Source organism: Paroedura picta, chromosome 1 (genome assembly GCF_049243985.1).
Source record: "Paroedura picta isolate Pp20150507F chromosome 1, Ppicta_v3.0, whole genome shotgun sequence".
NCBI lineage: Eukaryota > Metazoa > Chordata > Lepidosauria > Squamata > Gekkonidae > Paroedura > Paroedura picta.
Window position 1 is genome coordinate 24,251,538 of NC_135369.1, and position 27,519 is coordinate 24,279,056.

Below are 27,519 nucleotides of genomic sequence, written 5' to 3' on the forward strand. Positions count from 1 at the left end.
TAGACAGCACTCTGACAAAACTCTGTTTGTGAGCTGCTCAGCAGCTGTGATTTCATTTGCTACTCCTTATAAGCTCTGGTCCGGTCAGTCCTAAAGGAGACCAGCCCTGCCTACTCCTTAGAAGGCCAGATCCTGAAGATGAAACTCAAATACTTTGGCCACCTCATAAGAAGGAAGGACTCCCTGGAGAAGAGCCTAATGCTGGGAGCGATGGAGGGCAAAAGAAGAAGGGGACGACAGAGAATGAGGTGGCTGGATGGAGTCACTGAAGCACGTGGTGCAAACTTAGAAGAAGAAGAGTTGGTTCTTATATGCCGCTTTTCCCTAGCCAAAGGAGGCTCAAAGCGGCTTACAGTTGCCTTCCCTTTCCTCTTCCCACAACAGACACCCTGTGAGGTGGGTGAGGCTGAGTGAGCCCAGATATCACTGCCCGGTCAGAACAGTTTTATCAGTGCCGTGGCGAGCCCAAGGTCATCCAGCTGGCTGCATGTGGGGGAGTGCAGAATCGAACCTGGCATGCCAGATTAGAGGTCCGCACTCCTAACCACTACACCAAACTGGCTCTCAGTTTGGACTCCGGGGAATGGTGGACAGGAGGGCCACTTAAATGGACTCCGGGGAATGGTAGAGGATAGGAAGGCCTGGAGGATCATTGTCCATGGGGTTACGATGGGTTGGACACGACTTTGCACCTAGCAACAATAACAATAAGCTCTGGTGCTGGTGTAACCCTAGTTCCTCAGGAAGGCCCACAGACTCCCCTCTCCTCCTGCGCAGTATCCAGTCTCTCTTCCCTTGTCTGCCTTAACCATGGTTTAGCACGACACCTCCACTGGCGCTAATCATAGCAAGAGCTATTAAGGACGGAGCCTTTAAGCAGGGCCTGGAATCCCGGCTCGAGATCAGGGCTTAGCACGGTTTTGCAAACCATCCTTGAGGACAGAGCTGCTTTGCATTAATTGCGGCTTGTGGCAGCGCATCTGTCAGGCTAAGCCCGTTAAAGACGGGAAGACAGGAAGGGTTCTGTTAGAGATGGGGAGGAGAAGGACGCCTGCATCCCTGTGGCTGTACTGCAAGTGGGAAACTGGAGTCTGTGGGGAATTCCTTACATACTGGGTCTAAGTGATTTATAGGCCAAGGAAGTGGAGAATAGCCACAGTTCTTAAAAATCTCTCATTAGCAGGCACTTGGAAAAGAAAAAGGAGGCCGGAATCAAGGGCAACAAAGAAGGGTCCCCATCAGGGCCTACTTTCAAGTCCACACACCCCTGCAAGAGGGGGCTTCCTGTCCAACTTTGGCAAAACCCACCTCATGCCACTCCCCCTTTCCCCTTACCTGTAAGTAGTGTGTTCCGTGGAGGGCTCGTGCACCCGCACCACGATAAATACGTGCTGGAAGTGGGAGCGGATCACGCGGGGGGTGAAGGGGAGCGCCCCCGGCTCCTGGAAGACGATCGTCACGATGTCATTCCCAATGTGGCGTTTTCGCAGCAGCTGTCGGAGAGGAGGGAGGGAAGAGGGATTTTATTGCCATGCCCCAATGACAAATGATCGCTCGGTCTCTGGGTGGCCGAGCAGTCCTGTCAGCGTTTGGCTTTGAACCGGTGCGTTCCTTTTACAACCCTTCCCTTCCCCAAAGCAGATCAAGGTGGCGTACACTGCTCTCCTCCAATTTATCCTCACAACAGCCCTGTGAGGTAGACCGAGAGAAAGCAACTGGCCCCAGGTCACCCTGCATGTTTCCGTGGCAGCAGGAGGATCTCAGTCTGGGCCTCTTCCAGTGCCTAGTCCAAGACCCTAACCACGACAGCACACAGACGTGATTATTCGGAAAGAGTGTGCCATGAAGCCTGTTTTGGTTTCTCTGGTGCATTTGCACACAGGTCTGCATGCAAATGCGCTCCCCGTCTCCCATCTCCTGTGCTCACTTGCTGGCGGTTGTTTGGAGTGTAGGGCAGCATGGTAGAGACGTGGAACATGATCTCGTAGTCCTGGTACATAGTATAAAGGGAATGCGTCCCTGTGGAATCAGCTGCAAAGAGAAGGAGAGGGAATGTGAGAACGCTCCCTTTAGAGCAGGGCACCCCTGCCCCTTTGAGCCTGCAGGCACTGCAGGAATGCTGACACGGGACGGTGGGTGCAACCACAAAAGGAGCGCTGTAGGTGGTGGAGCCAACCACAGACTGACTGAGAGTAAGGCCATGCATAACTTTAATTGTAGCGTTTTGGGCAGGAGCTTTGCCTTTTTAAAGGTGTTTCAAAGTATTTCCTTGCACACACACAGATTGTTTGGTCGTGCTGCGAGGATCCTTGTGCTGTTATTGTGGTGGCTGATGGAGAAGGCACTTTTTAAAAACCTGCCAATCAGTTCTCTGTTGGCCAATGGCAAGCCCTGCTAGACAAAAGCTTCACCCAGCCCTGCCTACTTCCCGACAGCCCTTGAGAGGCCCCAGGAAAGGTGTCAGCGGATGCCACAGCTTTGAGGACACCTGTTTTACCATCTGTTCTCAATAGTCTTGTGCCTGTCCACCAAAAGGGAGCGTGGCCGTTTCCCCACTAATTCCTCACGCTACGAATAAGGCCGATCGACATCCTAAATGAGAAAGCTGTTTGCTCCGCTGGATCTCGGCCCCACATCCCCCACAGTCTCCATCATCAGAATGCGGGAAGAACCTTGCAAGATCAGGCCACACGTTCAACTGACCCAGGGTTCCATTCCTCAGAGCGCGCCACCAGATGCTGCAGAACGATTGCTGCAGGGAAGCCGAGGCCAAAACCTCCCTGCAATGTTGGCCCCAAAAGCACTCAGGGGCACGGCAGGGAGGCTCGTACCACGATTTCATGCTGCTAAATGTATTCCAGTCGCCGTCTGAAAGCCTCCACCAAACACACTGGACCCGCTCCAAACTCACTCTTGGTGTCTAGCTGGGCGCGATATTTGTCAAAGCCGCGCAGGCGTACACGGTCTCCGAGGAGCTGCAGGAACCCCTGGAAGGCCGGCCCCGCCTCCTCGTTGTTGTACATCTCCTCTTCGGAGCCCTGGCCTGCCAGGCAGTACAAGACCCCCACTTTCCGGTGGAAGCTGAGCTGCGGGGAGAAGGAGGAGGGACAGAGAGCAGAGCCACATTAAATGAGAGCCATCTAGTCACCTGTCCACAGAGCTTCATCCTTCAAACTCGTCTCACAATTTTTAGACAGGCTATCATCTGAACGGATTTTGCTGCCGGGAAAGAATTCCCGGGACGCCGGAAGTAGAATTGGCAGCCACAGGGGTTCCCGGAAAGCAAAGAATTCTACAGAGTACAAGAAGCAGGCTAATGTCCGTAAGCGATTATTTTACATAGTTCACAGGAAAGGGTAATAACATTGTGCATTGCACTGAACGTACATTCCCCTGGAATGTTTCTTCTCCTTTCTGGCTTTTCAGAGTTCAACAGGCATCGCCCCAAAGCATTTTCAAATGCTTCCCTGCAACCCTACGGAGAAGGAACTTGCTCCCCCACACACAAAAATGAAGGGAGTGGATATTCTTAGGATTCTTAGGCTGCACCATTCTCCCCCCAACGTCAGGTTTTGCTGTTGCCCCAACACAGAATAAACACAGCACCAAAAAAGGGGGAGCTACTGGATTCCAACTTTGGCCAGCCAGCTACCATATCTGGTGTTAAGAAAGAAGTATTTGAGGAGGTGCCCTGGCTCAGAGGTAAAGGACCTGCTTTGCATGCAGGGAGCCCCAGGTTCAATCCCCAGCGATTCCAGTTAAAGGGAATAGAAAGTAGGTGATGCTGCCAGTCTGAGTAGACAGCACTGACCTTGATGCATCTGAGGTCTGATTCCATATAAGGGAGCTTCATATGTTCATACGTGCAAATGCTAAGGCAGGTCAGTGGGTACAAGAGGGGAAAGGACTCCCCCTTTTCTGGCCCTCAGGGTTCCTCCCATGCTGATGTGCGTGTGTTTGTGTGTGTGTGTATGTGTGTGAAGGGGGTGTTCCCCCAACCTCATCTCACATCTAGACTCAGTCCATACGTCCCTCTCTGCAAACTTACCCCTTGTTCGTCCAGCTTGATTAAGGTCTCTGGCACTTTGGGGGAACTGGAGGCCAAACGGAGGCACGGCAAGTTCAGCTCCGGGATCAAGTACTCCAACAGCTTCTTGGGGGCGACTCCTCGCGGGGAGCTGTGGCGGATGGCCAGGGGCAGCACCTCCTCGAGAATAGATCCCCGCAGGGTCCGGAGCTGGCAAAACCGGGGGGAGGGGAAGAATGTGACAGATGCCAAGAGACTTAGGAGAATCGCTTCTGCTACAGGCACATCCTGTGGCCATTAATAACAAGAAGGAGAAGATGTGATTTTTATACCCAGCTTTTCACTGCCCAGAGCAGCTTACAATCACCTTCCCTTCCTCTCCCCACAACAGAGGTAGGTGGGGCCGACAGGACTGCTCTGTGAGAACAGAACTATCAGGATTGCGACTAGCCCAAAGTCGCCCAGCTGGCTGCATGTGGGGGAGCGGGGAATCAAACCCTGCTCACCAGATTAGAAGCCGCGGCTCTTAACCACCACACCACCCCCAGAGCAGGCACAAAGAGCAAGGCATGTTGCATGCGCTCACAGGCCACCACTGAACGTGTCAGAAATATCAACTTCCTTTTGACGGCAGCTTCCCCTCCGCAGTCTGTTTCCCCTTTCTCCATTTGCATCTTCTCATCTTCCCACAGCATAGCTGGTCTCCACACTCTGTGCAAATCCCCCTGTCCCTAATTTCGTCACCCGGCTTCCTCTCCACCCCCCCTCCCAGCAAGCACTCTGGCCCATCCTCACTTCCCTTCATCCATCCCCATTGTCCTCCTTGTCCTCCCTTGGCCTGCACCGCAGGAGTCCCTACAGAATGAGGTCACCGTCACACAGTGCCTTGCAGGCTACGGATGCCAAACAAACATCACAACAGTGGCAAGCTGGCAGAGCCCACCTGGCTTGTGCGGATGATAAGGCGATAATTGTACTGAGGGCCCGTGCAGCCCTCCTTCTCCTCACGCCGCAGGGACACGGCCACCGCTCCCAGCTGGTCGTCTATCCCAAAGAAATTCTGGTGCTCTGTGAGGACAGAAGAGAAGGGCCTGAATCCCGGCCCGGCTGCCCACAAAGCCAACGGCTCCCGCAAGTAGCAGAAGCTTTTATCCACGGACAACAGCTGGCAGCCTGAGCCCAATGCCCAGCCAGCTGCTGTGATAAAGGAGAAAGGAGAAATAGGAAGGGATACAGCAGTGACTAGGCCCGGCTTGGGAATGCCCCTTCTAAGTTTGGCCACCTGCGCTTTGGCAGGAAGGAATTGGAGAAGGGGAAGAGAAGTCTTGTCATTTGCCTCAGACATTCTGATACATGCCAGGAAGAGGGAGCAGGAAAGCACCCACCAGAAGTATAGGGCAGGCAGATGGTTTGCCCACAAAGCACAACAAAAGAAGAAGAGCTGTTTTTTTGTACGCCGCTTTTCACTACCTGAAGGAATCTCAGAGTGGCTTAGAATTGCCTTCCCTTCCTCTCCCCACAACAGACACCCCATGAGGAAGGTGGAGCTGAGGGAGCTCTCTGAGAACTGCCCTGTGAGAACAGGCCTAAGATGACTGTGACTAGCCCAAGGTAACCCACCTAGCTGCAGATGGAGGAGTGGGATATCAAGCTACAACAAATGAACAAAGTATTTAATATATAGTGTGCACATGTAGAATTTAAAACACTGTCTGAATGTCATACTGCACAATTTAAAAACATTTATGGTGGATGAATACGTCCTATGAAGCCTAATCATCCACCAGAAATGTTTGCAAATTGTACAGTCTGACATTCAGACCCGTAATGTTTTTAGAATCAGTCATCTAGTCCAGGGTAGTCAACCTGTGGTTCTCCAGATGTCTATGGACTACAATTCCCATGAGCCCCAGCCAGCAAATGCTGGCAGGGGCTCATGGGAATTGTAGTCTGTGAATATCTGGAGGACCACAGGTTGACTACACCTGATCTAGTCCAACCCCAGCACAATGCGGGAACTCACATTTACCTGCCCACCTACTCACAATCTGCTTAAATTAATAAAATCAGTATGACTATCTAGCCTCTGCTTAAAAACTTCCAAAGAAGGAGAACTCTCAACTTCCCAAGGAAGCCTGTTACACTGAGGAACCACTCTAACTGTCAGGAACTTCTTCCAGAAGTTTAGCCCAAACTTCTTTTGAATTAATTTTAACCCATTGGTTCTGGTTCAACCCTCTGGGGCAACAGAAAACAACTCTGCTCCATCTCTCTATGACAGCCCTTTGAAAATGGTTATCATAACACCTCTTAGTTGTCTTCTCTTCAGGTTAAACAGACCTTTCTCATACGACTTGGTCTCCAAACCCCTCACCATCTTTGTAGCCCTCCTCTGGACACGCTCATGTTTCTCTACATCTTTCTTCAGTTGTGGTGCCCAAAACTGAACACATTACTCCAACTGAGGTCTAACCAGAGCAGAGTAATGTGGCCACATCACCTCACGTGATCTGGACACTATACTTCTTTTAATGCAACCCAAAATCCTGTTTTTAGCTACCGAGTCACTCTGCTGACTGATGTTCAGTGGATGATCTACCAAGACCCCCAAGGTCCTTTTCACATGTACTACTGCCAAGACAAATCTCACCCATCCTACAGTGATGCATTTGATTTTTCCTACCTAAATGCAGAAGTTAACATTTTTTACTATTAAAAGTAATTGTATTGAATTTAGCCCAGTTTTCCAGCCTGTCAAGATCATCCTGTATCCTGAATCTGTCTTCCTGTGTGTTTGCTACCCCTTCCAATTTAGTATCATCTGCAAATTTAATAAGCACCCCCCTGTTCTTTCATGCAAATAATTTATGAATACGTCAAATAACATTTTATATTTTAATTATATATGTGCGCACTCTATAATATTTTATTTTTTACATGTTGCAGCTTCACCCTTTTGATGTAAGTAACTTGCGGCAAGTTGGAAAATTTTGGATTGAGTTTGTTTCCCCTTTTTTTCTGCCTGCTGGAGTGGGGAATCAAACCCAGTTTTCCAGATCAGAGGTCCCTGTGCTTAACCACCGCACCAAGGTAGTACTATAAACATTTATTTCAGTATTAGGGGCCAAGGCTGTTGCATTCAGGAATACAATGGGCGCTAGACTGGGGACCTGGAAAGGCTGGAGGCTCCCAGGCAGGGAACTCGGCATCAGCCTCCGAACCTCAGAGGGAAGTGGAAGGAGGAGGGGGTGGTCAGGGGTGGGGGACAGAAGGCGATTGGCTGGCTGCTGGACAGATAGGCAAGCCGGTTGGAGGAGTTGGCACTCAGGGGCAGGACAGCTGCTCTGAGTGGGTGTTAAGCCCTGAGTGGCACTTAAGGCATGATACATGCTCCTTCTCCAAGGCCTTATTAGAATTATTAAGTGGAACAGATGAGTCTTTGTGAGTTCTTTCTAAGAAAGAAGTGAACTTTTCCCACCCAACTCTGAATTCGTATTGGGAGGATTACTCGGGGGAAGGGGGGTGTTGAGCTGAGGCAGAGATTTTCCCCTTCACATATCTGACTCCTGGACTTACAGAGGGGCCATGGCTCAGTGGTAGAGCACCTGCTTGGCATGGAAAGGGTCCCAGGTTCAATCCCTCGCATCCCCAGCCTAAAGGATATGAAAGACCTTCAACGAAGACCTTGGGCAGCCACTGTTATTCTGAGAAAACAATATAGGCCTTGATGGGCCAGTGGTCGGATTCAGTATATGCCACATTCACGTGTTCAAATTCATAATGAAATACGTATTGTTAAGGAGCCGTAAGACATTTGTTTTATTTTGTCACAACTCTTTACAAACATCACGGAAAGTATTTACCCCTAATGCATGCAGAATCTTGCTGATGGCGTTTAAATCAGGCTTTCTCAACCAGGGTTTTGTGAAACCATAGGCTTCTTGGCAGCCCTGGAAGGATTTCCCGAATGGGTGGGAGCGAATGTGTTAAACATTTATCGGGTGATATGACCCTATATGGTCATGTTGACCCCACCTCCCCAAATGGCTAATGATGGGCTTGGAGGGTGTGGGCAAGGGGAGGGGCACGAAGTGGGTGTGTCCACAGCTATGCTTCCCAGACATATTCTGAATTATTGCACCACTTCTGGGGTTTCTTGAAGCCTGAGGAATGTTTAAGGAGTTTCTCAATGGCAAACAAGTTGAGAAAGGCTGGTCTAAATGCATTTGTTCACTAACAGCGTCTCCACACTCAGGTTCATACCTCTAACGAGACCTTCCCCCAACCCTAAATCTTTCTATCATTCAAACGTTTCCATGTAAGTTGGAATAGCCTTCTTGGAGCGCCGTGCCCGACAGAACAACTGCTGCTGCTAAAGAAATAATTGCTCAGTGCGCTTCAATGCCCATCCAGCGCTTAATCACCTTTAAGGCACAACTGCTGGGAATTATGGGACCCAAAGAGAATTAAACATTTAGCACCCAGTGGCTTCTTCAAACTGCATTTCTGTTATTACACAGAGCATGGGAGGGCAAAACAAAGCCCTGGAACTGGAATCAGTGCTCCATTGGGAATTTCTCTGTTCCTAAACTGAAAGGCAAAATATTGTGTATGGTTATGGAAACAGACCACATCCCGGTACACATTTGTGGCCCTGCTTTCCCATTTTCCCAGCATACCTTAAAATGGACATCTCTACTCAGTTCCGTGCACCCTTCCCTCCAAACCACACAATCCTATCTTCCTACCGATAGCCACTCACCCTTGCCGAAGAAATGCTTCCGATAGTAGCAGGCTCCCAGATCGGCATATTCGATAGCGTGGCCCGCCCGACTGGTCCTCTGCCCGTAGCTTTCGCGGGGTTCTTCCAGCACAGAAACAGCCATATTGGGGCAATGAAAGCCCGCCAGAGACCCCCGGTGCTGGCCTAGCCCCCACTCCGTCTCGGCCCCAGCTTCCACACGGAAGTAAGGGCAACTGAGCACCAGGGGTCCATCCTTGTCCTCACCCACCTCACCCTCCAGGGGGGGCACCGTGCCCGCCAAACGAGGTTGCGAAGCAGCTGACGCTCCCGTGGTGACATTACCCTGCTTCTCGACTTCTCTGGCTACCTCGCCAGGCTCGAACAGGATGCTCTGTACATCGTAGTGTGCCAAGTGGCGGCCCCACACTGGCGTGGGCACCTCAAAGGGCACAAGGCGCGGGCTGCCCCCATCCCCAGGACCAGCGGGGACGCCATCTCCCTCCGTCTCCCACACCTCGTTGGCTGCCAGTCCTAGAAGGAGCAGGGGGTCCCGGAAGCGCCGGGCGGTGGGGCTGCCAGCCCGTGGCTCTTCGTGGCTGTGTGCCCGGGCCCGAGGAGGCACTGCAGTCTTTGTGAACGAATTTGGGCCACTGTTGTTGTGAGGAATCCCCGTAGAGTCTGACGGCAAGGAGGGCGGGGCAGCCGCCTGTTCCCCCTCGCTCAAGGTCACGTCACTATTACTGCGATGCATCAGATAGCTGTGCCGCGGGGACCTCAGGGGAGGGCCACAGTGCCCCACGAGGGGGCCCTCACCCGCCGGAGTCTTGGGGGCCCGGAAGGCGTCAAACGAAAGGGAGGTGAGATGAGGGCGGTTTGAGTGGCGTCGGATCTTGCGGACAAAGAGGTCGTCTGACTGCATCGCCCCCGGGCATGGACCCCCCTTCCCCTGACACTGCCCCGGCAACCCAAAGGGCACGTGTGATCCGGGATCCCACTCTGGTGGGGATAAGGATTCCTGCCGCTTCTGTGCTTTCCTCTAGTCAAGCGGACAGCAAGCAAGATGTTGGAGAAACGGGTGGGATGTCCCACCCATGGGGAGGGCCTTCCAAATCTGCTTAAATGCAGCTGTGGTAGGTGGGATGTTCGTTGGTCTTTGGCACCATGATGAACCTGCTCCCTGCAGAGGTATACATCAGTACAGAGCAGCCAGGTATGGGGACACCCTGTGAATTTCCAGGACGGGACAAATAAATCCAGCCATTGGGAGCACAGCTTCCTGTAAAAGAGAGAGGTACATGGAGGAGAGTCAAAATTAATTGATGCAGAATGGTGGGGTAATCCAAATAAATGGGATCATGCTTCCAGAAATCCCCAAGCCTTGACCACTGATTCCAGATGTGGTCTAAGCATTTGAGGCGGGGCTGTGGCTTGGTGGTACAGTAGACTTTCTCAACAGGAGTTTCATAGAATCACAGAATAATAGAGTTGGAAGGGACCTCCTGTGTCATCTAGTCCAACCCCCTGCACTATGCAGGACACTCACAACCCCATCGCTCATCCACTGTAACCTGCCACCCCTTTGCCTTCACAGAATCAGCCTCTCCATCAGATGGCTATCCAGCCTCTTGTTTAAAAATGTCCAAAGATGGAGAATCCACCACCTCCCAAGGAAGCCTGTTCCACTGAGGAACCGCTCTGACTGTCAGGAACTTCTTCCGGATGTTTATGAAACCCTGGGGTGTCTTGATGGCCCTGGAAGGGTTTCGCCGCTTGTTATATATATTTAAATATAGGTCATTTAAATGTAGGTAATTTAAATGTAGGTAATATCACCACATATGATTACCTCCCAAAATGGCCGATAATGAACTGAAGAGAATGGAAAGGGGAGGGGCCCTGCCCATAACAATGACTTCTGGGAGCTTGGCAAGAGCGTGTGGCCTGCTGGGATCCCTTCCAGGGCTTCTCGAAGCCTGAAGAATGTTTCCGGGGCTTCTCAATGATAAGAAGGATGAGAGAGGCTGTGGTAGAGCATCTGTTTGGCATGCAGCAGGTTCAATCCCTGGCATCTCCAGCTGAAGGGATCAGAGGGCAGGTCACATGATGCTGAAGCTGCCGGTCTGAGTGGACAATACTAACCTTGACGGATCAAAGATCTGACTCAGTATAAAGCAGCTTCATGTGTTCCTCTGCTTTGCATGCAAAAGATTCCGGGTTCAGTCTCTGGATCAATTCGCAGGTGATATGGAAAATTTCTGAAAAGCCACTCAAGAGTCAGAGCATGGGAGGGCAAAGCTACTCAAGAGTCAGAGAATGAGAGTTCTGGCCTTGACAGGCAAATTCAGCAGGAGGCTATTTCATGTGCCCATGTGAAAGTGGCCTATCACCCCACAGAGAAACAGAGAGGGCTTCCTGTGCGCATTAATAGAAGTGTACGTTGTGTGCTGCCAAAATCCACCGCGATTCAGCTATCGGAGAGCCCCCCACAGCTGGCTTACAAAATGTTTCAAAACGGAGTGCTGCCCTTCATTCAGCAAAGACACAAGGCCCCCAAAAGATCCATCTCTTTAGTTCAGGGTGTGCGGAGGATGTGTAGGAGGAAACAAAACAGAATCAAAGGACACCGTTTGGAGATAGTGGGCATGGAGGCTAAAGAACTGCACCTCCTAATTCATTGCAGATCAAGCCAATATTAAAGGGGCAGCTTAAAAGTCTCCCCCTGACTTCTGTGCCACCATTTATTCCACATTCCTGGAAACTAGCTGAAATGCCCAGAGCTAGCAAATGCAATCAACTGATGGAGAAGGGGCATACATTTTCCTTAGCACCAAGGGCACCCGCAACTGGCATGTGCAAGGCAGGGAGGGGCTTCCCAGTAGGACTGCCAACCTCTACACATCTCCCACCCACTATAACAATTGATCTCCAGGAAACAGAAATTGGCTCACCTGAAGAAAATGGCCACACTGGAAGGTTACAGCATTATACCCCATAGCAGGGGGGACAAAACTGTGGCTCTACAAGTTCCCATGAGCCACCATAATGCTCATCCACTTTGGCCACACCTGCCCCATAGCATTATGCTCCATTAGGCCCTCCCCTCTGCAAACTCCGCCCTCCACAGGCTCCACCCCCCAAAATCTCCAAGTATCTCCCAGCCTGGAGCTGGAAACCCTGCTGCCCAATCAGGCTCCTCCTCCATTTCCCACCAATAGAAAAAGCTCTCAAGGCAGGGCTAAGCCCAAAGAGGAGGTCAGTTCAGGATGAAGCTTTCCAGATGGAAGAAATGAAATGCCCTTCATGCAGCATATGTTGCTCTCACCTTCAGGGTCGCCATGTTTGTGGTGGAGCTAAAAGGAACTCTGCACTCCCTACCCATTTAGGCTAGAATCTCCAGGACTAGCTCAGGGGTAGTCAATCTGCGGCCCTCCAGATACCCATGGACTACAATTCCCATGAGCCCCTGCTAGCAAATGCTGGCAAGGGCTCATGGGAATTGTAGTCCATGGACATCTGAAGGGTCGCAGTTTGACTACCCCTGGCCTAGCTATTTGACACAGTGTCACCCCACACAGTGTCACCCCCACCCTCCAGCCACCTCTGTCATTTCCAGGTATCAACCGAGGTACTGGAGGTCAGCTGAGCCCCCGCAGTTCAGATGGCACAGGCTAGCAAGCCTGGGTCACGCCCAGTCAAGGACAAACCACTGGCTCGAGATGGGAGGCTTCATTTGGTGAGAACTAATTAGGAACCAGATGGCTGACTCCTACCCATAATTCACTGCAACGAAGGTGGCTTTCTAAGAGACAGAGGGCAACAACAGCAGCAATTCTCATCTGGGAAAAAGGACTAGCAATAAGGCTGAAGACATCCCCCAGGGCTGGCCAAAGTATGGCTCTCCAGATGTCCATGGCAGGGGCTCATGGGAATTGTAGTCCATGGAAATCTGGAGAGCCAGATTTGGCCACCCCTGCGACTTACCCGGCTTAAAAAACAAAACAAAACCCTGATGTGGGCATATATAAATGTGAATTTCCCCACCTCAGGGTGAATGGAGACTGGTGCCTAGAAACTTGTTGCCAACCAATGAGAACCCTGCAAAGACTTAAGGGGACATCTCATTTTCCTTCATATCCCCCCACTGACTATTTACATTTTCCCTTCCCTGGCAGCCTCCACAGCCTTTCTCTCTTTCCTGCTTCTGTCTCTTCTTCCCATCCACCAGGCAACTGACGTTCACTTTTCCCTCCCCACAGCAGCCTCTCCACAGGAAAAGTGTGGGCCAACTGTGAAAGGCGGCAGCAGCAGGCTTGACCCAGTTAAAGGGTGGCTGGCAATGGGCATATCCTAGAAGACTTGAATGCCAGGCCTCACCTAGAAGAGCCCTTCCACATCAGGAGACATGGCGGAAGATGGGGGTGGGAAGCTTTTCCAGGGCTGATTTGGCCTCCCAGTCCACCCTTGCTCCTCCAACCTATGGCTTGTATTTTATAGAAAGCAAGGCAGGGAAGGCCCAGAAATATTGTTTTGGTTGCCAAGCAACCCCTCAAAATGGCATCTGAGAGCTCAGTGGGCATCCTTGTCTTAAAGCTACAGGTATTGTTTCTATTATTGAGCGAAATTTTAATCCTCAGCCAATTTTTTAAAAGACGTTTTCCTCTGCAAACTTGGCACTTCCTTCAGTTTTGTAGAGAAATCCCCTCTATTGGTCCCTAGCTTCATTTTATTGATCTCTTAATCCCCACACTCTACAGCCCAGTCCAGAACTAGATAGACAATGTTTTTACCTCGGAGCCCGAGATCTGATTCACAGCACGCCTGACACTCTTCCCTTCATCGCATAACAACTCTGCATTCAGTGCAAACCGTGGAGGTGGGAGGAAGAAGAGAAAGCGGCCCTGTTCTGATAGTGTGTCTGGGAGTACAGAAGCAGGCTACGGTGCTATCAAAGGATCGCAGAGTGTGCCGAAAGCTCCCTCTGCTCCTGCGCTGCACATATGGCGAAGTGCAAGATCAAACTTCTGCAAACGATCAAAAGATGAAAGAAGACGATTTCCTGGCAATAAAGCAAAAAGAGCAGGAGGAAACTTGGCCTGCTCAAACCGAGAGGAGTAAGTGAGCAGCTGGCACAGACGGAGGGAAAGTGGGGTAGGGGGGGCACTGATAAGGAATCACAGCAGAATTTGCTGAGAGAGAGAGCACTTTCTCCTGACAAAAGCAGGACTCTGGAGTGGCGGCATATAAATTCCCTTGAAAAAAACATAATCGCAAGACGTTAGCAACCAAGTCCGATTGCTTCAAAGAAGCGGGGCTAATGAGGGATGCCAGCCCTTGGAATTATAGCTCATCTCCAGGCTAAAGAGATCAGCACCTCTGGAGAAAATGGCTGCTTTGGAGGGTGGACTCCTCTGAAGTCACTCCCCATCCCAAATCCCGCTCACTCCCAGCTCCACCCCCAAAGTCTCCAGGAATTTCCCAGCCCAGAGCTGGCAACCCAGAGGGTCTCCCTGGCAGCTCCTAAGCGTCTCCCGGGTGCCTTCAGCCAGCCTCCCCTCCCCTCCTTTCTCACCCATAATATGCACATACCCCAGGCCTAGATGCTGCAAGGAAGAGATGGCCGCTAAAAGGGGGAGCAGGTGGCCTCAGCTGCAGGTCCCTCATGTGCCTGCCATGCTTCGGTGCCTTCTGCACATTTGCAGGGCATGAAACTCCCCTCCCCACCCCAAAGGCGAGGCCAAACCATCGTTCCCCAAAGGGAAATGTTTTCATGCTTGCAGAAAAGGCATGAAGAAAACCCGACTGCGCTGTAGGAGACAGCCACGCGCAAGTCTGGTATCGCACCTCACCGCGGGTGCAAAGGAGAGAACTGTAGCTGCACAAGCTGTTCTCACCCATGACGTCAGTGTTTTGCATCTCCCCCACACCTGCAAACTAAGCGCAAAACCTCCTCCGGCTCAAGAACACATCCGGTTTTATGATCGACCTCTTCTGCATCTTTTCCAACTGTCACAACTTATCGCAAGCAATGCGGTCCCAGCTGCAACAGCGGTCACAAGGCTGCACAAACAGGGCCCACGGCATCAGGAGGAACAAAAGACCCCCCCACACACACACACACAAACTCCCACCTCCAGGGGCAAGCTGCAACCCCCCAGGCATGACTCTCCACCTGCCCTGGGCCACCACCCAAGCCGTGTGGGTGCCTCTCCCACAATAGCTCTAGGTGGGTCAGGAAAGAAAGCTAAGCTGCACGCCACCACTCTGAATTGATCGACCCAAAGAATTCCCCCAAAGGTTGTTTTGTCGAGTGCGTAAACAGCCCAGCGATCCTGGTTCCCTGGGGTGCTTTGAGTTCTTACCAGTCATCGCCCCACAAGCGAAAGGAAGGAAAGCTGCCATTGTAGCTCCACGGGGTTGCTTGAGGGGGAGAGGGAAGGGAAAGGAATGCCTGGGTCTCTGAGGAAGGAAACGGCCCTTAGACACGGCACAAAATTCATTCTGTGGCTGATGGGGTAAGGGCGGGCAGGGCAGAGCAGAGCACCAGGGAGCATAGGAAGGAAAAGACAAAGACCTCGGTGACAACAACTGGGGAGGGGGGGAGGAAACGGGACGGGAGAAGGGACATGGAGGGACAGAGAAAGATCCACGGACAAACACCCCAAGCTGGAGTCGCTTGCAAGATCGGAGAATATTTTTGTAGGCCTTGACCGTTTCATCAGCCGAGCACAGTGCCCCCCCACCTCTGTAAAGCCCCTCCTTTCCCATTCAAAATGCCACTTCCCCAACATCGATCCGCCTCACCCTGCCCAGAGAATCGGTATCTTTTGCTGAGGGGTAGCGGTCTGACCTGGCCTGACAGCGCCGCCGCGGTGACACACTTCCTGTAGCGCAGGAAGTGTGGCGCAAGTGAGTCGGTGCCCCCCCACCTCAGCTACATTTCAGTTTCTTCCTCTTCTTCCCCCCCCCCTTCTCACGCAACATCCTCAGGAAAGAGCTGGGCCTTGCTGTAAATCCACCCCACACACACACACACACACCCCACACCCCACACACTCCACAGTGCTCAGCTCCTGCCTGTTTCAGTCAGCTGGGCCTCGCTGGGATCGAACCGGCCTGTCCCAAGGCATCTCCTGCCCTCTAGTATCCGACAATTGTGGGTGCCCCCCCCTCCCCAACAGACTACTTGCTTTCTATTCCTTTTACCCCAAGGGGCATTTGTAGGGAAATGACGAAATCTTTGGAGGAGGGGAAGCTGTTCCCAGGGTCCCCCAGCTGTGGCCTGGGCCTGTACTACCACCCCACCCCCTGTAGCCTCTTCCCCCTTTCTATCGATGGTCGTGCAAAAGGGCTCTTTTGCAGCTGAATCTCCCAAAGCGATGAATGGGGGGCTTTCTCCTTCTGCCTGCGTGGAGGAGGAGGAGGGAAAGGCCATTGAGTGCCATTTGGGCTGCGTCAGTCCCCAGCGGCCTTGCAGTGTGGACAGGGGACCATTGAGAGATTGCTGGCATCCAACTGGAAGTAGCTTGGTAAGTGCATGGCTTGTTTGCAGCTCGGTGGGGTGGGGGTGGGGGGGAGCCCAGGCTTCTTGCACACCATCCTAATTTCATAAGCCACTCCAATCCTTTGTGGGGTCTATCCCCCTCCACACAAGTCTTTCATACTTCCAAGTACCCCAGGCACCTGCCTGCAACTGGATATTGCTCAACAGTTCTGCCACTTTTCTGTGGCTCCAAGTCACAGCTGACTTCAGGCGACCAGGAGCTCTGTGACCCTCAAACTGGCTGCACACCAAGCTCACGCAGGAGAAATGCTGGCTGCTGCTTTGAAACCTCTGTTCAGCAGCTGTCTGAAGGTCAGAAGAAATCAGTTTTAAAGACAGACAGACTGACAGGCAGGTAGGTAGGTAGATGATGGATGGATGATACCCTGATTTACTCCCCAGTAGGGACTCCAAAGCAGTTTACAACTTCATAGAGAGAGCCAGCGTGGTGTAGTGGTTAAGAGCTGCAGCCTCTAATCTGGAGAGCCGGGTTTGATTCCCTATTCCTCCACATGCAGTCAGCTGGGTGACCTTGAGCTTGTCACAATTCTGTTAGAGCTCTCTCAGTCTTACCTACCTCACAGGGTGTCTGTTGTGGGGAGAGAAAGGGTGGGCAATTGTAAACCACTTCGAGTCTCCTTCAGGTAGTAAAAAGTGGGGTACAAAAAAGCAGCTCTACAAAAAAAAAACACCGCAAAACACCCAGCTTTTCATTCTCCACTTCCGCCATTTTATCTTTGCAGCAAGATCAACCCCATGAGGTAGACTAGGTCAAAAGAGAGTGATTGATCGAAGATCCCCATGACAAAGCGTGGATTCAAATCTGGGTTTCCCAAATGCTAATAAAACATTCTAACCACTACACCACGCCGGCTATTTTGAATACCAAGAATGGGCTCCACAATTTACCCCCCCCCCAAAGGAAAAAAGTACTTGCAGAGAGTAGAAAATTGTGAAGGAGGAAGAGATCAGGAACAGGGAAGAACTCCTTAGTCCCTCCTTCCTCGTTGCTTCTCCTGTTCCCACTTTCTGGGATGCCCCTCCATCATCCTCTGCTTCTCCCTTCCCAACTGCACTCACTCACTCCCATCTCTGCCAATGTTGAAAGGAAATAAAGGACCCCAGAAGACCGGTCCACACATCCACATATTTCATTGCTCATGACCTGAATGCCCAGCTTGACTAGACGCTATGTAGATGGGCTTCTCAGAGCAGTCAGCAGGGAAGCCAAAGCACTCCGTGGGTGCTTAACCCTTGACAGCTGGTTCACGCACCAAGCTGTCACTTGATGCCACACTCCTCCGGAAAGCAGCACGCATGTGTGAACCAGCCCTATGTTGTGCAGATGTGTGACCTGCAGAAGGTGCCTGGCAGTGGAGATTCCAAACCAAGGTCCCTAGCAAGAGCTAGGGAAGAGTGGTGTTTTTTTTTTTTTACATTCTTGTAATTCATCCGGGTTAAAATGGGGGGGAATCTGATAAAGAGCAATGTGCGGAATGCCACTCAGTTGCTTTTCCTTCCTCTTGTTTTCTCTGCTAATAACATGCAGGGATAAGGGCATCTTGTATGGGGTCTCTCCCTGCTCCCTCTCATAGTGCCTTTTCAAACTAAGTCGCCCTATATTGGACAGAGGATGTAGAAAAAGCACAATGGTTCAAGGACAATCCAAACCTGCTTTTTCATATAAATGAAATACATTCTGCTGTCCTGTGGAACTGAGTACCACAAGGTCCCTGGGCAGGCTAATTTATGGGCAGTGGAACCATCACTGTGTATCTTAATACACTGGATCATCAAGCATAGTCACCTTTTAACAGGGGTAGTCAAACTGCGGCCCTCCAGATGTCCATGGACTACAATTCCCATGAGCCCCTGCTAGCCCCTGTAGTCCATGGACATCTGGAGGGCTGCAGTTTGACTACCCTTGTCGTGCTAAGGACAAATAGCACAGATTTCTGCAACCTGTCAGTCCAGAGCCAAATGTGGGTCAGTAGGGAATCAAATATATAGCTTAAAAAAAAAAAACCCCGAAGACAATGAAGCCTTTACCTTATGGTACACTGGAGGGATAGGTGGAACGCTAGAACAGCCAGTTTATATAGGGAACAGCAGGCCAAAAAGGGGGCTTTTTAGAGAAAGGGAAATGGTAGATGTAAACAGTTTCCAGAAATCCATGTGCAAACTATGCACAGATTTATGGCAGTGCACTAAAACAATTGAGCAGGGTGCTCTTGTGTACACATCTCTTCCTGTGAGACCCTGAGCGCACCTCTCCCTAATAATAGGGTTCTGGCTGCAAGGAATGCCATAGATTAGTAATCGAAATGTCCATTATCAGCAATGCTAAATTGCATAGCTTAGATTACGCAAACAGATTTGGCTCTTTGCCAATCTCTTGATCTGCATTTTGATACAGTTTGCCCATTTAATTTAAAACACACACACACACACACTTGCAGACCCTTGAGCTACAATGATCAAGCCAGGCCCTGTCTTTCAAAAGTAAGGTTGCATGGCAGAATGTGTGACTCTGAAATATAAATGGTTCCTTATCAAGTTCGGTTGTTGTGACTAGTAGGAAGCACGCACACACACCTGAATTTACAGAGCAGAAACCTGGATTTCCCAAAATAGACTCCACTTTGCAGCAGTGGGCGGATTCACTCTAGAAATTCTCAATTAGCTTCCTTCACAACAAGGGAAGCATTTCCCTAAAACCATACCTTTCTGTGCCAGACTAATTACTTTTGAATTTAACCCCTCCCCCAGAGGTAAACAGAAGAGCTTCGCTCCTATAATTGGAGTCACTTACACAGATTAGAATCTCTGCTGATTACTCCTAAAGTGCATTTCAGAGACCCTCTTTGTGCATCTGGGCCAGCTTTGGGGAAACCCCAGGGAGTCTTTCATTCAGAGGGGTCACAAACATGAGCTGCGCCTCCCCCTTCTCAGGTACAAGTGACAGGATGGGTATTGCAAGGTATACACATTTTAGCCAAATTAATCTTCACCTGATCCCAACTGTCCACAGATTAGGCCCACTAACTGCATCCGCCCCATCTCCTAAACAGCAAACGAATAGCTCTTAAAACAGGCGATATCCCTGGGAAGGTCCCGTGTGGCTGCCTGGTTGGAGGGAGATCCTCCTGGTGGACAGGGCCTTGTTTGGGAACAAAAGGAGCCCTCCAAGTGGTGAGAGGTTTTGCAAAGGAGCGCTGGCTGGCTGAAAAAGAACCATCTTGCCCTGCTTCCAGCTCTGCTTATGCGAAGATTCCTGTGAATCTCCAAGAGGAAAAGGAGATCTAGGAATGAAAAACCACTCTGGGTGACAACTCTCTCTCCATGTGCCCTTGACAGTCCTTGATCCCCTGCCTGGCAATGGCAAGTGGAGGTCCCCCAAGCCCGTGCAGAGGAAGAAGGATCACCGACTGAGGGGTAGGAAAGAGCAGCTGATCTACATTCTCGGATCCTGTGGCCGTCCACCCAGCAGCCAGCAGCCAGCGGGGAAAGGACAGGGCTTGGACTGATTGCTGAGCTAAGTCTCCATCCCTAAAGGATGCGATATTGGGCTCCCTTTCTCTGATCCGCTTTCCAGCTTTGAGTTTTCATCCTAACCCGGATTTGCAGACCTACATCAGTGGGAGTATTTAGGCCAACCCTTAATGTATGCAAAGGGGGGGGGGGGGCACAAGCCTAAACCCGCCTGAAAAGCACAGGCTCTGCCCTGCTCTAAAAGCAAGAGGCTCGCAGGTCTGGATTCTGTACATGCTCAAGAGAATGCTGGCACTGATTTCTTGCGAGCGTTGTAGCCGCAAGGAGGGACGGATGCGCAACCCAGCCTGGCCTGCAAGGGAGCCCTGGCACGGAGGCCGGGGTCTTCGGGCACACAATAGCCGGGGTGGGCAGCCCTGGGAACCTTCCCGTGCGCGCGCCCGCCGCCCTTGCGCTGCTGAGCTCGGCTTTGACGGCAGGTTTTGTGCGGGGCGCGCGCTGCAGTGCCTCGTCTGGCCGGTCATTTTTTTTTAAGGGGGGGGGGAAGAGTATCGCTGTCACGTTGCAACGTGCATCGTAATGTGTCAGGATGCGCGCTTGTGGACCTCGCCGGGCCCGACCTTGCGTGCTGTTGAGCGCCGGGGGTCAGCGGCTGCCCTAAAATCGCTTTCCAAATCCAGGCAAGACCAGTCCTCTCTTCTCCCTACCCACCCACCCCCTCCCGGCATCTGAAAAGGCGGCGTCTCCGCTCGCTCGCGCCCTGTCCGCTGCACGCCTCCCGCCCCAGCCCTCCGCCCGGAGCCCCCTTGCACGTGCCGGAGAGGCCGGCGCGCGGAAGCAGCCGCGACTCGACTCCTCGCCTACCTCGCCGCGTCCGCCGCCGCTCCAGCCCGCGCGACCGGACGCCGCCAGCCCCGCGTGTCCCCTCCCGGGCGGCCGCCCGCCCGCCCGCTCCCGCCCTGGCTCCGCCCTCGCCTGCCTCCGCTCCATCGGGGGCGGGGAGACCCACAGTGAGGAGGGGGCGGGGAGCGCTCGCTCGGCGGCGTCACTCGGCGGGGGAGACGGCTGCGGGGCGGGGGGAGAAGAAGCCGGGCGACAGCTGGCCCGCCCGGCCCCTGCGAGAGCGGTGCGTGGCCTGGCCGTCGGAAGCAGGGCCCTCTGCACGTGGACGGCCTCGAGCAACTCTGCCAGGCCCTGGGCTGTTTGGGGCGATAATGTCAGGGTCCAGAGAAAGGCAGTCCCACGGGCATGGGCACAAGGCCTACTCATAGAATCCCCCTACAACTATAAACGGTGGGGCCGAAGCCAAACGTCTCCCAGAGTCCCCTAAGCTCCAAGAGGCAGGCCTCAGCCAGCCATCCCAGCAAGCATGCGGAAGCTGCCAACCCTCCTTAGCCTTAGGAGACCAGCAAAGGGCAGGGCTGCGTGTGGGTGCATCAACGCCTTCATTTTGTACAACAAAATCAGATCGTCTGGAGCCGGCAGGAAAGCAAGCCTTCACTCTCGCATTGAGCTCAGGAAGACGCCATTGCCTCCATCCCAAATCTCACAGGTGCCAAGTAGGTGGGAGTGGCAAGAGCCTCAGGGAAGTGCAAGTAATCCAAACTGGTTCATGCCAAGACTCTCCTGCCTGCCCAGTCCAGAACTCCAGCCCACGGCCTGGAACTCCCTCTCCCAACCTTTGAGGATCACGGGGGGGGGGGGAAGGAACACCACTTGTCATCAGCAGTGGGGGGCTCAAAGGCTTTGTTGCACCCAGGGCAACCCGTCATACCCCCCCCCCCAATGTTACAGACAGACAATTCAGCACAGACCTCTTTCAGTCCTCAAAAGATTGTGCAAAGCATTTCCCCCCCTGCATTTTTAATTTTTATACCAACCAAAAATCCAGGGCCAGGGAGAAACAAAACAAAATATAATAACCCCAAGGAACAACAATGAGCAGAAAAAAAAATCTTCCTGGAGTTGTCACCAAGAGCAATTTGGTGTCCAAGGTCAGTCCTGTGTGGGGCAGGAAAAGGGGGCAGTGCATGGAGTCCTCCCATCTTCAATGTCCCAAAAGACTGAGCCCATCCCCCCTGCAGGCAAAGGGGGAGGGAGGGAGGGGGGCACAGAAGGCTGCAGCGATCAAGGAGGAAGAGCCCCCACTCCCCTTATTGCTGTCCATGGTCCTGAAGGAATGAGGAAACAAAGGGCTTTTGGAAAGGGGGCAGGGGAAAAGGAAGAAAGTCAAGACGGGACCAGCCCGTGTTTCCGTAGGAGATCGAGCCCTCCCCCCCCTTAGTACTGATGCTCCAGAAGCGGTTGTGCAGCTGCGGGGCTGTCTTCTTCTCGCTGCCGCCCCCACTCTGCTACGGCAGGGGCAGACTCTGTCCGGGGGCAGCTCCCGCAAGGTGTGGCCAACAGTTCTGGAGGTATTGGGGTGGAGTCGCCGCCGCTGCCTTCAGGGATTGGTCCTGGGGTACGGGGCTGGGAAGAGAAATCCGCCAAGTTAGTCTCTCGGTTTCGCAGGTGAGGTGTCTTTTCAGAGAACTGTCTCCTCCTTTTAAACATCTGGATAAAAACCCTTTGTTGGGAGACGGGAATGGAGACACTTCCGCTGTTGTTAAATTAAGCCTCTCTTTTAAGCAAACAACGCATAAGGACTTCAAATTTCTAGGGGAGTGACTCCTGTATGTTCCTTCCTCCGACTCCCCAGAAATATGTTGACAGAGACTTAAGAAGGGACTGGAAAGAAGACAGCGGAAAGGTGGAAGGGATCTAATCAAGGATGAAGTGGGGAGGGGGGCAGGGAGAGAGAAGGGCTGCCTTGCAGCAGAAGGGATTTATCCTGATTTAATTCCTTTTAAAGACATTAACCCAAACCAGCCAGCCAATCCTGTGCCTGCCCTTCAGCTACCACCGCCAGCTGCCCTGGGGGAAGGAGGGAGTCACCCTAATCGCTTTCTGTTAGCACTAAGTGGATTGTGGCACTGAAGACATTGCTGGACTGGGTCTGGTCACCTGGCAAGGGTCGGATATGAGATCTGAACCCCCTTGGCCAGAAGGGCAGACTTGTTTGTACACATCCATGCATGCAGGCATGCATTACCCTAGAGCTTTATGAATGCTAGGGCTCACTCCAGGGACATGACCACTTAAATAGTGTAGGTGTCAGAGAATCATAGATTAATAGTTGGAAGGGAGCTCCTGGGTCATCTAGTCCGACCCCCTGCACTATGCGGGACACTCGCAACCCTATCATCCACTGTAACCTGCCGCCCCCTTGAACCTTCACAGAATCAGCCTCTCCATCAGAAGGCTATCCAGCCTCTGTTTATAAATTTCCAAAGATGGAGAAACCCACCACCTCCTGAGGAAGCCTGTTCCACTGAGAAACTGCTCTATCAAGAACTTCTTCCAGATGTTTAGATGGAATTTATTTTGAATTGATTTTACCCCATCGGGTCTGGCCTGTCCCTGCAGAAAATGTGCAGACACAGCCTATGGCCTTCTCTCTCCTCTATTAATTTGAACTGCAGCTCCACCTGTTAGAGGATGCTGGAAGAACAGACTGGCCCATGCCTAGGGGGATAGGCCTGATCCACTCTTGCACTGGGGTAGGAACCCAATGTAGGACAGAGAATTTTGAGAGCCAGCAGGGTGTAGTAGTTCGGAGCGCCGACTTCTAATCTGGCGAGCCGAGTTTGATTCCCTTCCTCCTTATGCTAGTCACAGTCCTGGTACAGCTGTTCACAGAGTAGACCTGTCAGAGCACTCACAGCCCCACCTACCTCACAGGGTGTCTGCTGTGCGGAGAGGGAAGGGAAGGCAATTGTAAGCTGCTTTGAGACTCCTTCTAGTAGAGAAAAGTGACATATAAGAACCAACTCTTCTTCTTGCTCTGTCTTAGGAAATTCCTGGAGATTTGGGGGTACCGCCTGGGGAGGAGAGGGAGTTTAGCAAGGTGTAACACTACAAGGCCACCATCCAAAGCAACCATTTTCTCCAGGGGAACTAATCTAGATTGTCTGGAGGTCAGTTGTAATTCTGTAGGTTGGCAATTCCATTAAGACTGCTGAGTTAAACATAGGCCAAGAGGTTTTCCAGGCCAGAGGACTATTTAACCTGGAAAGCAAACAGCTGATTGAACCTGGAAGGAAAAAAGCTAGCAAGCATGTTCTACTGGGGGAGGGGCAGAATACACACCTGAGGTTTAGGACTGCCACTGGCACCTGCGGCCCCCACTGTGGCAACAGCAGACGGCGATAAGGAAGAACTGCCCTTGGCGCATGCTGGGGGCGTTCCAGGCGGGATGTCGACCTCTCCCCCCGCCAGCCCATTCAGTCCCTTGCGGCTGGGCAGGCTCCACTTGCCACAGAGGCCCTCATAGGCGAAGGCAGAGGGGGCTCCGAGTCCCGGGCGTAGAGGCAGAGGGGCACGTCCAGCCCCCTCAGCCACGGAAGCCAAAGAGCCGGCGCAAGAAAGCTGACTTCCCAAGAAGTGTGGCCCAGGGGGCCAAGATGCAGCTGGAGTAGGCACAGGCCGTCCTTCGCCTTGGCTCAGTGAGGGGGCTGGCTGGGGCTGGACCAGCCAGCTTTGGCTCTGAGGAGGAAGGTTGGGCTCAAGTCCTAAGGCAGGGAAGGGAGGAGAAAAAACACACATGGGTGTCAGGCTGGCTGAAATTGTAAGCCCCAAAGGAGCTTCAGCATGCACAGTCTCGCTTCCCCTCAGTACCGTGTAACTCTCGCCAACACAACTGGGGCAAAGGGAGATGCAGCCAGGAGATTCCCCGGAAGGCTTGAGCATGTCTCCCGTTTACTGTGAGCATGAGGAGGACACCTGCTTTCCAATATTTCTGCAGGGCTAGCAAATCCTACTGAAACCTCCACCAAACAAGGTCAGCCAGATGACAAATTGGCCCCTGGCTCCCACTCATCCTGCCCCTTGCTGATAGGCTGGGAAAGGAAGCAGGCTAGCCTATCAGCATCCAGAGTGGTGACAGGCTTCACAGTATGGACCGTCCGTCCATAGTATGGAGTGTCAGTAAAAACTGAGCCATTCCTCCACTCAAGGCAGGGCCCAAAGTAGAGCAGCTCTGAGGTCATGGCCTTTTCAACCACAAGACAGCAGCCAAAACGTGCACATGCACTGAGCTGTCTGCAAGAGCTGTGATAAGAATCAGGTTGGTTGGAAGAGAGCGCACAAACACTAGAATTGCATGGGGTGTGGGTAGGTAGCGGACCAGTCAGGAAGGCCAAAAGGGCAAAGATGTCTGAACTTACCTACCAGCCACTGAAATATTGCATGGCTTTGAAAAGTCATGTTTTTTTTCCTTTGAAAAAATGTTTCCAGAGCGGATAATAAGAGGATACGGATGAACTTTCAAGCCCATCTCCCACCCTCCTCACTTCGCCTTTCCAATTGGACCTGGGGGGGGGGGGGAGGGAATAGCAGAGTCTCCTCTCCTCCGAGTCCCAGGCCCTTAAACTGCAGGTGACCGCCATACCTGTTTGAGGCTGCGCGGTGGTGACAGCCGGTTCAGGGGTGTGTGCAGCCATCGGCCCGGCACTGTGGACAGTGCTTCCGTGGACCTGAGACCCGTGGATCGTGGGGTTATTGCTGAGGGAGGAAGAGCCGCCACCGCAATCTGAATCCTCAATGTTCCCTCCGCTGTTGCAGCCGGCCCCGCAGCCCTTCTGCAACCTACATGGCGGGGGGGGGGGGGGGAGAAGAGCGGTGTCAGAAAAGACCTTGACCTGCTGTGCCTTTCCCTCTTCTGCTCCTGGTGGGATGTCAGAAGCTGCTCCCTGACCTCCACCCCCAGGATCCCAAGGACACATGGAGAGTGGATAGCTTCCTCCCTCCCTCCCTCCCCCCCTCCCTCCAGGAGTTCCTCCTCACCTCTCCCAGCTCCGTATGAACCAAGAGGAGATGCTGTGCAAGCTGATGGGGCCCCCCCACAGGGAACGCAGCTGCGGGTGGCTGCCAGCGTAGGAAGTGGTGAGGGGCGAGACGTAGATGGGGTAGCCGATGGGCTGGTCGCAGGAGGAGTTGATCATATTGCGCAGGGCCTGCTTGGCGTTCTGGATGCTGCCGCGCTCCGGGTTCCGGTTCCGGAGAAAGACGAGTTCCTGCTGCTGCCCGGCCCACAGGCCCCGCACGCACTCCCGGTTCACCTGAGGCAGACGGGGGAAGCTGTGTCAGGCCACAAGGCCCGGAGTCAAAGGAGGACCGACGGCATTTTGCCTCCTGGGTTTCTGCCGTCACAGAGCCTATGATGATGTGCTGCACAGACTCCCTAAGAGATCTCCCTCCGAGACACACATGGGTTTTGTGTTCAGAGAGGCTGCAGCGTGAGGTGCCTCCCAAATGCACTCGGCTCGTTTTGCTCCTCCCTCCAAGCAACTTCAATTGGATCTGAACTGGGAATTGCTGGACAAGCCCCCAAGTGACATACCAGTCACAGAGGACAAGCACCACTGACAGGTTCTGGGTACTGGAAATCTGTGCTGTAGGACAGCCTGGCCCTGTCGGCTTTGCTGGACTGGACAGCGCCTGGCCCAAACTGCTGGGTATGCTGCCCCACTACTACCACCAGCAGCGGACTGTGTCCTCCTCGATAGAATTTCCCCACGCCATCATCCACAAAGTCAGCCCTAGGCATGCTGGGCATGAAAGCGCAAGCTGACGCATGGAAAATCTTTCCAAACCCCAATGGCTGGAGCGGGGTGTAAGAGGACTCTGAAGAAACCACTTCCAATGCAATTTGATGAAAAGACACACCCCAGCGTGATAGTGAATCAGTGCCCTGCGTGGGTGAAGCTATTTGTCAAAAGCAACCTTAGAAGCGAAGAGGCTTGCCACGGTTGTATCCTAGACTGCTCAGCTCTGAACACTAGATGCTCTTTTTGCCCCAAGAGAAGAGACCAGCTTGCATTCAGCCAGGTAACAGCAAGAGCTTTATTGCTGCCCTCTGTTGCCATTCTGCCAGGGCCCCAGGGCATCAGGAGACAGAATACCTGCTCTGTCCTCTCTGTTCCCCTTTTCTGTTGAGGTGGGAAAAGCATCTCAGTTACTACCCTGGGGGCATTCCTCCCTCACCCTGTCCCAGGAAAGTAGAAACATCCCTCCACTCAACTAGTGGCCCCACTCCATGGCCTTAACGGTTTGGCACAAGCCACCGCTACTTCAGTGGTGGAGAAAACACAATGTGGGAAGGGTTTGTGGGGGATAATGAATAATTAATCCCCAACCATATAGTGCAAGACTGTTATGCTTGGGGGCTAGGAGAGTCCAGGAGGAGGGCTGGCTTTACCTCTCCCCTGCTCTCTACGTTCTGTGGGGGAAGCACATGACTCCCAAAGTCTAGGAAACTATGTACTTTAAAGGACTTACATCCTTCATTCGCCTTCTGCCCAAATCCCATTTTTCTTTGCTCTTAACACTCCACGCCGCTCTCAGTGGAACTTTCCCATCAGTTACTACCAGACCCTATTAACTGGAGATGCTGGGGTTTGAACCTGGGACTTTCTCTATGCATCAGCGGTGTCCTGCCCTTGAGCCACTCTGCCCTTCCCCTTCAACAACAGTTCCAAGTTGCGCTGTTTACTCTGTTCTTATACCCTCAAACAAACTGTTGTGGCCCCCACCCCCACCCAGCCCCTGGGCTGCGAAGGTTGGACTAACCGCCCTCCCCATCCTTTTCGGCGGGGCTCATTTTTTCCCACCCAGTTT

At 52.6% G+C, this 27,519-nt stretch overlaps 2 protein-coding genes across 8 annotated transcripts in view; both read right to left on the reverse strand.

Annotated features, from left to right (window-relative positions):
* The window catches only part of SIPA1 (signal-induced proliferation-associated 1), a 45,585-nt gene extending 24,832 nt beyond the window's left edge, over positions 1-20,753 (reverse strand). The window contains exons 1-7 of one of the 5 annotated variants that reach the window (XM_077328105.1): positions 20,668-20,753; positions 8,790-10,047; positions 4,971-5,095; positions 4,049-4,237; positions 2,912-3,086; positions 1,928-2,031; positions 1,336-1,493 (exon numbers count right to left, since the gene is read on the reverse strand). In XM_077328105.1, the coding sequence (XP_077184220.1) occupies positions 1,336-1,493; positions 1,928-2,031; positions 2,912-3,086; positions 4,049-4,237; positions 4,971-5,095; positions 8,790-9,690 (1,652 nt within the window). In that variant the 5' untranslated portion in view covers positions 9,691-10,047; positions 20,668-20,753. Of the gene's footprint in view, positions 1-1,335; positions 1,494-1,927; positions 2,032-2,911; positions 3,087-4,048; positions 4,238-4,970; positions 5,096-8,789; positions 10,048-10,910; positions 11,394-11,719; positions 11,859-15,130; positions 15,154-15,572; positions 15,620-20,667 lie in introns of those variants that run through there. The other 4 variants (XM_077328131.1, XM_077328141.1, XM_077328113.1 and 1 more) reach the window with 4 other exon arrangements.
* An 867-nt stretch (positions 20,754-21,620) lies between these two features.
* Positions 21,621-27,519, reverse strand: part of PCNX3 (pecanex 3) — a 41,938-nt gene continuing 36,039 nt past the window's right edge. For all 3 annotated transcript variants that reach the window (XM_077328174.1, XM_077328163.1, XM_077328157.1), the window contains 4 exons: positions 25,687-25,961; positions 25,292-25,488; positions 23,992-24,413; positions 21,621-22,272 (listed from right to left, as the gene is read on the reverse strand). In XM_077328174.1, coding sequence (XP_077184289.1) covers positions 22,084-22,272; positions 23,992-24,413; positions 25,292-25,488; positions 25,687-25,961 — 1,083 coding nt within the window. In that variant the 3' untranslated portion in view covers positions 21,621-22,083. The remainder of the gene's footprint in view (positions 22,273-23,991; positions 24,414-25,291; positions 25,489-25,686; positions 25,962-27,519) is intronic.